This window comes from Engystomops pustulosus, chromosome 4 (genome assembly GCF_040894005.1).
Source record: "Engystomops pustulosus chromosome 4, aEngPut4.maternal, whole genome shotgun sequence".
NCBI classification, from domain to species: domain Eukaryota; kingdom Metazoa; phylum Chordata; class Amphibia; order Anura; family Leptodactylidae; genus Engystomops; species Engystomops pustulosus.
The window spans coordinates 21,927,296-21,942,001 of NC_092414.1; the positions used below are offsets into that span (position 1 = coordinate 21,927,296).

Sequence of the window (14,706 nt, forward strand, 5' to 3'; positions counted from 1 at the left end):
TCTTGGAAAGCTGGAACAGCTCTGCGAAGCTTCAGGGACTGGAGAGGCTGTTGGAAGGCCGGATGCTCTGGAGCAGCTTCTGGGAAAGCCTGAGGCTCTAGAGCGGCTTCTTGGAGAGCTGGAGAGTCTGGAGCAGCTTCTGGGAAAGCTGGAGACTCTGGAGCGGCTTCTGGGAAAGCCGGAGACTCTGGAGCGGCTTCTGGGAAAGCCGGAGACTCCGCAGCAGCTTATGGGAAAGCCGGAGACTCTGGAGTGGCTTATGGGAAAGCCGGAGACTCTGGAGCGGCTACTGGGAAAGCCAGAGACTCTGGAGCGGCTTCTGGGAAAGCCAGAGGAGAACTTGGAAGTGGTTGAAGCATGGCGGCCGGCTGGAGTGGTTCTTGGAAGAAAGGAGTAGAGCTTGGAAGCTGAGGAAGCACGGGAGCCGGCTTTTGGAACACCGGAGCCAAGCGAGGCCAACATGGAAGCTGGACTTGTAGTTGATGGCAATCAAACAGCTGTTTAGGCATGGAGACAGGCTCAAGGGGATCTTGGAAAGCCGGAACAGCATTGCAAAGCTGCTAGAGTGGAGCCTGAGGTAGCCGGGAGTCTAACAGTTGTCGGAGCAGAGTTGTAACCCCGCTCAGATCCTTTCTCCAAGAAAAAATGAGTTGAGACTGCTTGGCGAGAACCTCTGCCAGCAACTGGTCTGAGTCAATGGAACAGTCCATGACCTTGACGGGATCCATGGTCTTGACGGTTCTTGCTGTCACGGTCACACAGACAACTCAAGGTACTTGGGAGTACCAGGGAGGAAAGTCTCTATGGGAAGAGTCCAGAGGGAGGAGCCTGTGGACCAGTGGACCCTCTGGGCCACCACAGGAGTTTATGCTAGCCGCAACCTGGGACCGGAGTGTAAGTGGTACCTGGTCTTCGCCAGAGCCCGCCGCACAGCAGGATGGACTTGCTGCAGCAGGGTGCCACCAGGTCATTCCACAGGTGCGATTAGTCCCGCGGTGGCAGTCAAGGTGGGATGCAGGAAACACGGAGGCCTATGGGAATGCTGGAGGACAGGACACACCAGGAGCATATGGGAACGCTGCAGACAGGAGACACGGAGGCGCCTGGAAACGCTCAAAGACAAGACACACCAGGAGCGTATGGGAACTCTGGAGATAGGAGACATGGAGGCGTCTGGAAATGCTGGAAGACAGGACACACCAGGAGTGCATGGAAATGCTGGAGACAAGAGACACGGAGGCATCTGGAAATGCTGGAAGACAGGACACACCAGGAGCATATGGGAACGCTGGAGACAGGAGACACAGAGGCGTCTGGAAACACTGGAGGACAGGAACGTCTGGTAACGCTGATCGGCAATCACTTAAGCAGGAACCGCTGTGGGAAGCGAGGTGTGGAAACCTTGGAAGTTCCATCAGAATGCTGAATATCTGGCAGGGAGTGAAGGGAGGTGCCGGATTATATGGGTGAGGCAGGATTAGAGAACTCCAATCAGGAGGACACTGGCCCTTAAATGCCTGAGAAGCCAGCGCGCGTGCGCGCTAGCAGCGGGAACACGTGGCCTGTAGGGAAGGAGCCGTGCGGCCTACATGCTGGGACCCGAGCATAGCCAGGAGCCTGGAGAGGCGAGTAGGGGCCAGGGGACACCGCGCCATGTAGGAGGGCACGGGTGTACCTGCGATCCATACCGAGGATTGCGAATAGGGCCGTGACACCGATCACCTATGGAGTAGTTTCTCTCTGCAGCAGAAAAAGTCTTTGCAACAACAACAACAGGTGAGCGTTTGGCCATTGGGCCCTTTTTTGGTGAGAATGGCTCCAGCTCCTACAGAGGAAGCGTCAACTTCAAGCTGGAACGGTTTCTCTGTATCAGGCTGCATGAGAGCAGGAGCAGAGGCAAAGGCAGACTTCAACTTGCTTCTTCAGCCACCGGAGGCCAGAGCTTAGGATCAGAATTTTTCTATGTTAACGCCACAATAGGGGACACGAGGGAACGCTGTGCAGGGCCGGCAATGAGAAATGTGGTATGAACTGCAGGTAGTAGTTAGCAAAGCCCAGGAATCTCTGTACAACTCGAAGTCCTACTGGGCGAGGCCTGTGGAGAACCGCAGACAACTTGGTGGGATCCATTTGTAGATCCTTGTCAGAAATGATATACCCGAATGATATACCAGATACTTGAAGTGCCCATCTCACGTTTTAAAGGCAGTCTTCCATTCATCCCTTTAACGTATGCGGATGAGGTTATATGCCCCCCTAAGGTCCAACTTAGTGAAGACCTTAGCTCCATGGAGGTGGTCAAAGAGTTCAGTGATCAAGGGTAAAGGTTCTTCACGCTAACTTTATTAAGCCCACAGCAGTCAATGCAGGGGCTGAGAGAACTATCTCTCTTGGCCACAAAATAGAATCCAGCACTGGCAGGAGATGAAGACTTGCAGATGAATCGTTTCGACTGATTCTCCTTGATATAGGCTGACATAGCCATGGTTTCAGGAATGGAAAATGGGTGTACCCCATGCCACGAACCCCATTCACTGGAGTTCACACATGGGCATACCTACTCTATGGAGTCCCAGAATTTAGCCCTTAAGCTCCGCCCACTTCCACAATATGGTGTCCTAATGCTAAATTTACTCCACGAAATCTCGGCACCCAGTCAATCCATTGCCACCACCCACGAGTTACTTACGCAAAGAAGGCCGTAGGCACCTCAACCACACAGACAATGCACACTGATGATTTACATAGCACATTCACTCACTGCTCACATACTATATTTAAGAACATGCTTACTACATAGATTATGTTGAAATGATCTCTGGTAACGTGATTCCTTTTGGAGACTCAGATTCTTTAAGGCTACAAGCAGAGACTTATTAAAGGAACAATTTAATATACGTACAAAAAAATACAGTACACTCAAAGAATAAAATTGTCAGATAAAATGAAAAAGTTAAAACACAATACACATACGATACTTACAAACAGGGGAAAAAAGAAACAAAAAACTCTTGCTATTGAAACAGGAAGAAATTCTTTGGCCTGTGGACTGGGCATAGACAGCAATCCAGTCTTCTAGTGTGATAGAATCGTTAGTACTGAACCAAAGCCATGTGCCTTTAAAACCCCATAACTTTTGATTGGAAGATGGCACAATTGTGCCATTGCTTCCAATCAACCGGGTACCTAATTCCCATTAACCCCATACAAACTCAGGGTGTCTTAGCCTAATATCAGGGGTGTTCTGCTATTAGATAACTTCCCCTGGCGCTAAGCTTCCAATTCTCACTCCAGTAGCATATCTAGACCCTATTACTGTCCTGTGTAACTGGGGACTCATAATTATGAATTATGCCTCAGTTATGGACAGCTATGATATTACCCATTGTCTAAGTTTTGGATGGAAAAGACCACATAGTCTGTTGGTTCTTTCATCCCCCTTCCTGAACCACACATTGGCCTAAGATGTCAATTCCACCACTTAGGATAAGCAAGTTTCTCTGATCAAACAGAGACTCCCTGGGGTGCGGAGACACAATGCCAAGTGCCTCTTGCTGGCTGGTTGTAAAGCAATGTTCCTTTCAGCCGTTTGCTCTGGCCAAATGAAGCCTAATGACTCCTAGCAGGACAGAATGAAACAACACAAAAGAAAAATAAAAAACAAACAAACTCTAGAGTGGTAATATTATAACAACCGACCTCATGGTGGAGACGTGCCCAGCAGCTGCTCTATAGTACAGTTGGGATGGTGTGGTGGCAGAGTCTCTGTTACTTCTACAAAAAGATGTTGGCAAAGAGGCTTGTAGGATACCAAAGCAGGCAAGGTGGACACCGGTGAAGAGTCATGAGACTGCCAGTCGAGCAATGGAACATGTTGCTGCACCCACATTAAATGACAGTCTCTCCTTGTGCATAGCCCCAACTTGCAGAGACAGCTTGGAGCGATAATAGACTGGATTGCTGAGGACCTGTCCACTGACGAGGGAGATAGCCAGCGGCTTCTCTAGGTGGACCACAGGAAGGTGATACAGGGAGACCAGGGAAGCATCCACGAAATTTTCTGCAGAACCAGAATCCAGAAAGGCGGAGGCCTGAAACCGAGTACCTGACCTGTAGCTGAGTAGAAGAGGCAAGTTCAGTTGTGGAGAAGCTTTGTTCTCACCTAGGGATGCTCCTCCCAAGAAATCTAGGTGCGTGCGTTTCCCGGACACTGAGGATGGACTGGTCAAGACTCAAGAAACTGTTCCGGGCTTGCAAAGGTTCTCCTGTCTTCATCGGGAGCACTCTTGAGGTTTATCCACCTGCATGTGTTCCTCAGCAGCAGACACTAAGAGCGGCAGAGGCGGTCTTTGGAAGACTGGAGCTAAGTGGGATAGACATCGGGTCCTGGCTTACGCTTGTTCTAAACATTGCTTCTCCAGGCACTCAGAGAAGCGGATGTCGATCTCAGTAGCCAGGGAGATCAGACCTCTCGGGGTAGAAGGAGGGTCCCGTGCAGAGAGAGCGTCTTTGTTTAGGCAAGACAGTCCTTCTCGGAAGCTAAAGTGCGAAATTGAACTGCATAGTCACCAACAGATAAGTCCCCCCTGGCGCAGATTCAGCAGGGCGGTTTCTGCAGATGACGCCGCAGCTGGTTACTGAAGAACGGACTGGAATTCTGTGAGGAATATGGAAATATTAGCCATGACCGGGTCGTTCCTGTCCCAGAGGGGTGTGGCCCATGCCAGTGCACTGTGTGATGCACCCTCTGCACAGCTTGGGGTCTCTGTCATATTTGGAAGGCATGGATAGTCGCAGTCTGGGTTCTGCGAAGATGGTGAAGCCGCTGTAGTGGGAGGCACCGCAGGATCCAGTCACTGCTGCTGCTGGGTGGCCAACAATTGCTGTAAGACGGAGGTCAGTTGAGCAATTTGCCTCCCCTTCACCGCTGCTGGGATTGCTGGCCACAATGGTGGAGAGATTAGCGACTTTAGGCAGCGGAACCTTGACGGAATCCATGACCGGATCTTATTGTCACGGGTCAGGGGTAGTGGACCCACTGAACCATCGCGCAGGATGGCGTAAGCCGTCACATGGGAGTGGAGTCTAAGTGGCACCCGGTTTTCACCAGAGCCCGCCGCAACACAGAAGACAAGCTTTCTCCAAGGCTAGATGCACAAAGATCTGGTGGCGGACACTGGAAGGGCCTGGGATTTTATCAAGGCAGGCGGCCGACCAGCCCCAATTATCGGCGCACTTGCACTTTAAATCTTACCAAGCCAGCGCGCCCTAGGGGACGGGGTTGCGCGCCCTGGAGGGAAGGTGAGTAGGACTGCAGGCTGGCTCTGTGGGCATGGGGAGGAACACGGGTGCGCCTGCAACCCGGCATATGGGTGGCAGGAGCATCTGTGACATTTGGGACTATTGAACTAATGTATGAATATATAATTACAAGGTAGTCATGTTTATGATGCACAGCTAAATAAGCTTAGCTATATATTAATTTCTATTGAAGTAATATGTCTAAGTGTATTGTTTAACCCCATAACGCAAAAAGATGTACATGTACGTCTTGTCACGGGCTGAGCCCTGTTCATACTCACCGGGTGTTTGATTCACAATGGAGCAAAACCCATAGCTAATACCCGCGGGTGTTAACCCTTTGATCGCTGCCAGCAAAGCTGCCGGTGGCATCTTTGCTCCAATCGTCGCTCCCCGTGATGTCAGAGGGGAACGGCGTTCCATTGCTGTGACAGCCTCGGGTCACACAAAGATCCGAGGCTATCATGTTTTAGGCTACTACAATGTGGGATTTCCACATTGTAATAGATGATGTGCAAAATCCCTATATACTGGCATTCTGCAGTATGGATCAATCAGACAACCTAGGGTTAAAGTACCCTAGGGGGGCTGGAAAATAGTACAAAAAAAAAAATTATATAAAGAAAAAAAATTCAATTCACCCCCCTTTCCCTAGAAGTTGTATAAATATAAATAATCAGTAAAAATCATAAACACATTAGGTATCGGGGCATCTAGTATCGGGTATGCCCAAAAAATGGCACTTTTTTGCCATTTTGAAAAATTAAAAAAATTCAATAATAAGTGATCAAAAAGTCTCACAGTCCTAAAAATAGAAGCATTGAAAACTACATGAAAAGACACAAAAAAAAAATGACACCATCCACAGCTCCGTACATGAAAAAGTTATTAGCACCAAGACGGCAAAATTAAGAATTTTTTTTGTATAAGTTTTAATTTTTGTGCATGTATGAAAACATTATAAATCCTTTACAAATTTGTTACCTCAGTGATCGTACTGACCCAAAGAATAAAGTAGACATGTCTGTTGGGGCGCATAGTGAAAGCCGTAAAATCCAAGCCCACGAGAAATGGTGCAAAAGTGTTCTTTAATCATTTTCACTGCATTCAGAATTTTTCCCCCGCTTTGCAGTACATGGCATGGAATAATAAATACCGTCACTATGAATTGCAATTTATTACGCAGAAAACAAGCCCATATACGGCCCTTTACATGGAAAAATAAAAAAGTTCGAGACTTTTTAAGATGGGAAATGAAAAATAAAGTCGCAAAAACGAAAAATGGCCTGGTCCTTAAGGGGATAAAATCGTGTATTATAACTACTTTTCCTTTCTCCATTTTCCAAGTATACCGTTTTGAGAATATTGACATATTTATAACATGTAATTTTAATCCCATACATAAGTTTTTATGAATAAGTATAGAAGTGGTACACGGGAGGTGAGGGAGGTACTTGCCATTTGAGGTCACGTGATCTGGGTCAGGTGACGGTGACGTCACACACCTGAAAGAGAGCGCGAGAATTTAAAAGAAGGGATTGTATGTGTATGCTATTAGACCATGACAAAGGTATAAGGCGAAACGCGTAGGTCTATTCGCTTGGTTACCTTTTGCTACAATTCAGCCACTTCTGACAATCATGTTTTTAAAGAAATAAAGGATTGGAACAGCATCCCCTAAGAGTGATGGACATCCTTTGTCATACAGGCTTCTTAAATTCCTATGGAGAGGAAACTGTGTGTGGCCATTTGGTACACTAGGTGTACATAGTGCCTTATTGTGAGTGAAAAATAGAATTATTATCGAGACACAGATGCATTTTATTACAATGCAATATCTTGAATTATCATATGGCTTCTCCCAGTTACTTGTTCACTTCTTGTTATTATGGAACAACATGGCAGCTGGAGAGAGCTGAAGCTCTGACATCACAATGCAGGACCTGATGACATCACAATGGAGAATCCAGGGTGAGGAGCTGTGACATCACAATGGCTGAACCTGATGACATCACAATGGAGAAGCCAGGGTGAGGAGCTGTGACATCACAATGGCGGAACCTGATGACATCACAATGCCCGGAGGGTATAAATACCCGCACACGGCTCAGGGTCTCAGCACTCACATTCAGGAGGTGAGAGGAGACACATGTGAGAGCGCATCATGCCGAAAGCAAAGAAGAAGACAAAGCACTTGGAGAGAAAAGGAGGAGAGGAGAAAGTCATACACATTGAAGAACCCCAGGAGAAGGCGGGAAAACCTAAGAAAACCCGAACACAACGATTCTTAGCGAGCCTGCAGAAAGCCTGGGAAAGACTGATCTTATGTGGGGGAAGGAGAAAGAAATCCAAAAAGAAGGAGACTCCTTCCAGTGATGCCACAGAATCCGGCAGCATCGTTCTGGAGGACCAGAAAGGTAGGATATTATACTCCATTATTTATCCACAGAGGGCTGGCGCCAGCACTGGGCGTACTTGGCCAAGTGCCAGGGCCCAGAGCTGCTGGGGGAAAGGGGGGCCCACATTAGGCTGTACATAAGGAATTCTTGGGGTAAGGGGGGCTGTATCTAATAAATACACAAAGGGTGTGAGGGGGGCTCATATAAAATAACCATGAGGGGTCTGTTTGGTATCAAAAACTAGGGAATAGTAGACTGAATTTTTAGTGCCGCCAAGTAAGTTCACTGCCAAGAGGCCCATTGAAGCTCTGTCACCCAGGGGCCTACTGAAACCTAGAGCCAGCCATGTATCCACAGAACAACCTAAATATCCAAAATATTTTCTCATTCCCCATTTATTGAAAATCTACACTTGTCATGTTGTATGTATCATGTACAGCTAGTAGATGGAGATTCCATATCCGAAAACATGGCCTTGTTACCAGCCATACCCGGGCTTAGATTCCACAGCTGTTGCTATGTGTAACAATGCTGGAGTAACATTTAACAGAATTGATGCATGAGTTATGGTTAGGGGATGTGTATAGCATCTCATAAAGTCCCATGATCAGGTTCCTAATCATATTACAGGAATTGTATGTGACAGATATTGGGGGGAATAATATTTACTAAATATTATTAAAAAGAAAGTAAGAAATCACTTAATAATCAATGGTAATAAACAACACTTTTATTTTTTCTTTATAGTCCATGTGACTTCTGACCAGAAGAAAAAACTTGAAGCTGGAGAAGATCAGAGCCTGAAGACCACTGGCCAGGAGATGGACAAGCTGACCCCCAGCATGGATGTGGTCCAGCACATTGTCCAACCCTACCAGGAGATCCAGGCCCAAGTCCACAGCCAGGAGGATGTGTATGCCCTGTACTGTAGGGAGCAGGAGGTGGAGGAACCTCCTAGCGATGTCCCTGGTCCCAGTAGCATCAGCTTGGAGGATGACAAAGGTAGGAAATGATGGGGACAGGTACCGTTTATACTCAACCTCCGGTGGCTACGCATCGGGGCCACCGGAGGAGGGGGAGTATATAAGTTTTTTCTTTTTTTTAGTACTGGGCTGGCTGTATACTACTGGGGGCGTGCTGGGCTGGCTGTATACTACTGTGGGCAGGCTGGGCTTGCTCTATACTACTAGGGGCAGGCTGGGCTGGTTGTATACTGCTGGGGGCAGGCTGGGCTGGCTGTATACTACTGGGGGTAGGCTGGGCTGGCTGTATACTACTGAGGGCCGGCTGGGCTGGCTGTATACTACTGGGGGCAGGCTGAGCTGGCTGTATACTACTGTGGGCAGGCTGGGCTTGCTGTATACTACTGGGGGCAGGCTGGGCTGGCTGTATACTACTGGGGGCAGGCTGCGCTGGCTGTATACTACTGGAGGCAGGCTGGACTGGCTGTATACTACTGAGGGCTGGCTGGGATGGCTGTATACTACTGGGGGCAGGCTGAGCTGGCTGTTTACTACTGGGGGAGGCTGGGCTGGCTGTATACTACTGGGGGCAGGCTGGGCTGGCAGTATACTACTGGGGCAGGCTGAGCTGGCTGTATACTACTAGGGGCAGGCTGGGCTGGCTGTACACTACTGAAGGCAGGCTGGGCTGGCTGTATACTACTGGGGGCGTGCTACGCTGGTTGTATACTACAGGGGGCAGGCTGGTCTGGCTGTATACTATAGGGCAGTAATGGCAAACCTTTTAGACACAGAGTGCCCAAACTACAACCAAAACCTACTTTTATGTCGCAAAGTGCCAAGATGACAATTTAAGCAGTAACCTATTGATCCCAACTGTATCATAAGTCTGAATCCTATTGGCGTTCTGAGGACACCAATACAATAGAAAGAAAATTTGGATTGTAGCTTCCTTCCAGAGGAAGAATCAGGGGACCCAGAGCAGGAGCTCCGACCATAATCCATCTCTGCCCACACCTTCTCGCTTCTTGTGTAGTCCTGGCACCCAAGAAGGTGTCGCTTTAAAATAGTTTTGGACAGCAGGAGGAAACCTTGAGTCTTGTCTAGCAAATTCTGTGCTAGGGTGAAGGCCTGGGTGCCCACGGAAAGGGCTCCGAGTGCCACCTCTGGCACCCATGCCATAGGTTTGCCACCACTGCTATAGGGGAATGGCTATATACTACTGGTGGCTTGCTGGCTATATACTGGGGGGGTCTGTGACGAATGCATTTCCCACCCTCGGCTTATACTCGAGTCAATAGGTTTTCCCAGTTTTTGTTGGTAAAATTAGGGGTCTAGGCTTATACTCGGGTCGGCTTATACTCGAGTATATACAATGGGGGCACGCATAGGTTCTTTAAGTGACCATAATCTCAACCCGAACTGCTGTTGGTTGCAATGGGCATACAATGATCATACAATTTATCAAAATGAGAAAAAGGACTAAGGGTTTTTTTCTAGGATTTAAAAAAAAACTAAAAGCAGTAAAAGAAAATCATACAACAAAAGATAAAATATGCACTGTTCTTATCCATAAATTCAGCACTAAAGTCTTTGGTCACATGTTGTATGTATCATGTACAGCTAGTAGATGGAGATCCCATATCCGAAAACATGGCCTTGTAACCAGCCATACCCGGGCTTAGATTCCACAGCTGTGGCTATGGACAACAAGTAGTAACATTTAACATAATTGATGCATGAGTTAGGGTTAAGGGATGTGTATAACTTCCCATAAAGTTCCTATCAAGTTCCTAATCATATTACAGGAATTGTAAATGACAGATATTGGGGGGAATAGGATTTTCTAAATATTGTTAAAAAGAAAGTAAGAAATCACTTAATAATCAAAGTTAATAAACAACGTTTTTATTTCTTCTTTATAGTCCATGTGACTTCTGACCAGAAGCAGAAACCTGAATCTGAAGAACATCAGAGTCTGAAGACAGCTGGCCAGGAGATGGACAAGCTGACCCCCAGCATGGATGTGGTCCAGCACATTCTCCAATACTACCAGGATATCATCCAGGACTACAGCCAGGAGGATGTATATGCCCTGTACTATAGAAGGCAGGAGGTGGAGGAACCTCCTAGTGATGTCCCTGGTCCCAGTAGCATCAGCCTGGAGGATGACAAAGGTAGGAAATGATGGGGACAGGTATATACAATGTGGGGCGCATAGGTTCTTTTAGTGACCATAATCTCAACCCGAACTGCTGTTGGTTGCAATTGACAACAAGTAGTATTACCCGATTTCTGATCATACAATTTTTCAAAATGAGAAAAAGGACTAAGGGTTTTTTCCTGGGATTTTTTTTAAAAAAAAACCCTGAAAGCAGGAAAAGAAAATCATATAACAAATGATTAAATATCCACTGCTCTTCTCCATAAACTCAGCACTGAAGTCTTTGGTCACATGTTGTATGTATCATGTACAGCTAGTAGATGGAGATACCATATCCGAAAACATGGCCTTGTTACCTGCCATACCCGGGCTGAGATTCCACAGCTGTTGCTATGGACAGCGAGGCTGGAGTAACATTTAACAGAATTGATGCATGAGTTAGGGTTAGGGGATGTCTATAGCATCCCATAATGTTCCTATCAAGTTCCTAATCATATTACAGGAATTGTAAATGACGGATATTGGGTGGAATAAGATTTCCTAAATATTATAAAAAAAGATACTGAGAAATCGCTAAATAATCAATGATAATAAACAACACTTTTATTTCTTCTTTATAGTCCATGTAACTTCTGACCAGAAGCAGAAACCTGAATCTGGAGAAGATCAGAGCCTGAAGACCACTGGCCAGGTGATGGACAAGCTGACCCCCATCATGGATTTGGTCCAGCACATTCTCCAACCCTACCAGGAGATCCAGGCCCAGGTTCCCAGCCAGGAGGATGTGCATGCCCTGTACTGTAGGAAGCAGGAGGTGGAGGAACCTTCTAGTGATGTCCCTGGTCCCAATAACATCGGTCTGGAGGACAAGAAAACACCTGACAAGAAGGAACCTTCTATCAGCTATGAAGAACAGCAAATCCTCCTGCACTACCAACAGGAGCAAGAACAGATCCTGAGCTATGAGGACGTGTATGTACAGAACTATGGCAGCCAAGAGGCAGGGAGACCTTCCAGAGATGTCCCTGCACCCAGTAGCATCAGCCTGGAGGATGACAAAGGTAGGAAATGATGGGGACAGGTATATACAATGGGGGAGGGGTATAAGTTCTTTTAGTGACCATAATCGCAACCCGAACTGCTATTGGTTGCAATGGGCAACAAGTAGTATTACCTGATTTCTGATCATACAATTTATCAAAATGAGAAAAAGGACTAAGGGTTTTTTTCTGGGATTTAAAAAAAAAAGGAAATCAGGAAAAGGAAATCAAATCTTTGATCACATTAGGAGGTGAGAACATATCATTGTTTATGTTCTAATAACAACATCAAAATCTTTTTTTTTTCTTAAACAGTCAATGAGAAATCTGACAGGAAGGATGGAGCAGAGGACAGAGAGGACGGGACACCAAAACCGTCACAAAGTCCCAGCAGTTGCCACGAGGCGAGAGGTGAAGAAGTCTTTCTGGAAGAGGCGGCAGCCACATCTGCTCAGAAGGAGACTGCCCTCGTACCACTTACTCTGAAATGCTTCACCTTCCACAAACGACTAGGAGAAGGAGCATTTGGAAAAGTTCTGTTGGCAACAGATCACATCAGGAAAGAACATGTGGCCATCAAAGTGGTCAAGAAGGAGGTGTACACCGAGCATGGGTACAGCTTGGCAGAGCGCGACATCCTGCAAATATCCCATGAGAACCCTTTTCTGATCCATGGCCTGGCTGCCTTCCAGACTGACAGCCAAGTCTTCTATGTGATGGAGCTGGCCATCAAGGGAAGTCTTGAAGATTTAATCATCAAGAACACTCTCCTGGATATTCCCACATCTAGATTCATCACAGCAGAAGTCATCTGCGGTCTGCAGTTTCTCCATAGAAAAGCCATAATTCACAGAGACCTGAAGCCTCAAAACATTCTGGTGACCAGAGAGGGCCACATCAAAATCGGCGACTTTGGCCTGGCAATAACTGATGTGCACGACAAAACTTCAGACTTTTGCTACGGCACACCAGGGTTTGCTGCCCCGGAACTGGTCTATTGCATGGACCATGGACCAGAGGTGGACTTCTTTGCTCTGGGAGTTACTTTATACCACATGACAACTGGATATTACCCATTCTATGGGGAATCGGTGTCACAAATTGAGCATGCGGTCATCAACAAGAAACCTAACTACCCAAGGCACCTCAACCATGAGACTGTAGAGATAATCAAAGGACTTCTGTGTAAAGATCCACAAAATCGGCTTGGAGTTAAAGGAAACATCAGGAATCATCCATTCTTCTATAGAATAAATTGGATTGATGTGGAGAATAGGACAGCAGTTCCCCCACGTATACTGCTGGCAGCTCCTGAGGACCTAAACCTGTCCATATACTACCTGGATGATGAGATGTGCATGGAGTTTGAACAGCTTCTTGACTTCAGCTTTGTATGTCCTGCGTGGTCTGACACCTATTATGCCACCGACATGGTACAGAACACAGACTGAGTGGCCAATCTATTATCCAAATGGCCATGTAGAAAGTAACAGCAAGACAATACTGCTGGACGAGATGCTCACCTCTAGAAGAACATCAGCACCAAAGACAAAGGAATGTTCTCACATCAACCATAATATATCACCTGCGCTCCCCTCCATAACCTCAGCCGATCCATGTCATCTGTAGGCTCATCATCACATGGAGAACCCAGCACAACAGGTGAGTAGGAGATGTAGATGCAGTATGCAAATACTGCTGGTCAGGGTTACATGCCTAGGGAGATGCCCACACAGTTAGTGAATACTATAAATATCAGGGGTTATAAATCACTTGTTATTCAGGATAGTGATATAATATAATGATGATTATTTCTCTTTTGTGTTATTAGGGAATTCTGATGCATCCACCTTCTCCATGCCAGACTGTTGTTTCATGTGATTTCCGCCGTAAGACATATTCACTCTTGAAGTGGATTTCCTTTTGCACCCACCGGACTTTGACTCAACCAGTGGATTTTCCGCAGTAAGATGTATTCACTTAACAAGTGGATTTCCTTCTGCACCCACTGGACTTTACACAGCTGGACTTTCTGCAGCAAGACGATCTGCTGCCACCATCATGGGCAACACGGAGGCTCAGTGACTAGCGCTGTTGCCTTGCAGAGCCCAAATTTCACCAAGGGCATCAACTGCATGGAGTTTGTATGTTCTCCCCGTGTTTGCGTGGGTTTTCCCCGGGTACTCCGGTTTCCTCCCACATTACAAACATATACTGATAGGTCCATCATTAAAACAATTTATAATATTTGGAAAAATCTATAAATTTGTTGTTAGTTTTTATTTAAAGTTTTATATAAAGGATGTCCTCTAGTCATGGTTCTCTAGAATAAAAAGGTTTCACAGTCCTAAAAATGGTAGCATCGAAAATGTCAACTCGTGCCGCAAAAAAATGCACCTTATACAGCTCTGCGCACCAAAGTATTAATTGTTGGCTTCTGGCATGGTTCATCATGCTTGGATTTGATGGTACAGTGGTTATGTAAACATTTTTTACTCTCTGTTTTATTGCAGCCAATGTACACTCTGCACCCATCTTGACTGAATAAATAGAAAATGTAGATATTTATTAAATGAGAAACACTGAAATATCACATGGTCATAAGTGTTCAGACCCTTTGCTCAGGATTTAGTAGAAGTAGCTTTGGAGCTAGTAAAGCCATGAGTCTTCTTGGGAAGGATGCAACAATTTCGGGATCCTCTGCCCTTTTTCCTTTCTGTTCCTCTCTAGTTCCCCGAGGTTAGATGGTGAACAAAGGTGGAAGTCATTTTCACATCTCTCCATAGATGCTCATATGGGTGGCATGGTGGCTCAGTGGTTAGCATTACAGCCTGGCAGCA

General features: G+C 46.5%; 1 protein-coding gene across 1 annotated transcript; it reads left to right on the top strand.

The window, feature by feature from the left end:
* The first annotated feature begins 7,433 nt into the window (after positions 1-7,433).
* On the top strand, positions 7,434-13,497 carry LOC140126245 (uncharacterized). The gene is made up of 5 exons (XM_072145466.1): positions 7,434-7,718; positions 8,448-8,702; positions 10,588-10,839; positions 11,447-11,887; positions 12,182-13,497. Exons 1-5 carry the CDS (start codon positions 7,466-7,468, stop codon positions 13,315-13,317), a joined length of 2,337 nt encoding a protein of 778 aa, XP_072001567.1. The 5' UTR covers positions 7,434-7,465; the 3' UTR covers positions 13,318-13,497.
* Positions 13,498-14,706: the final 1,209 nt, after the last annotated feature.

Coding starts and splice junctions, on each gene's coding strand:
- LOC140126245 (XM_072145466.1), top strand. CDS start 7,466: ATGCCGAAAGCAAAGAAGAAGACAAAGCACTTGGAGAGAAAAGGAGGA. Junction 8,703..10,587: donor CAGCTTGGAGGATGACAAAG/GTAGGAAATGAT, acceptor TCTTCTTTATAG/TCCATGTGACTTCTGACCAG. Junction 10,840..11,446: donor CAGCCTGGAGGATGACAAAG/GTAGGAAATGAT, acceptor TCTTCTTTATAG/TCCATGTAACTTCTGACCAG.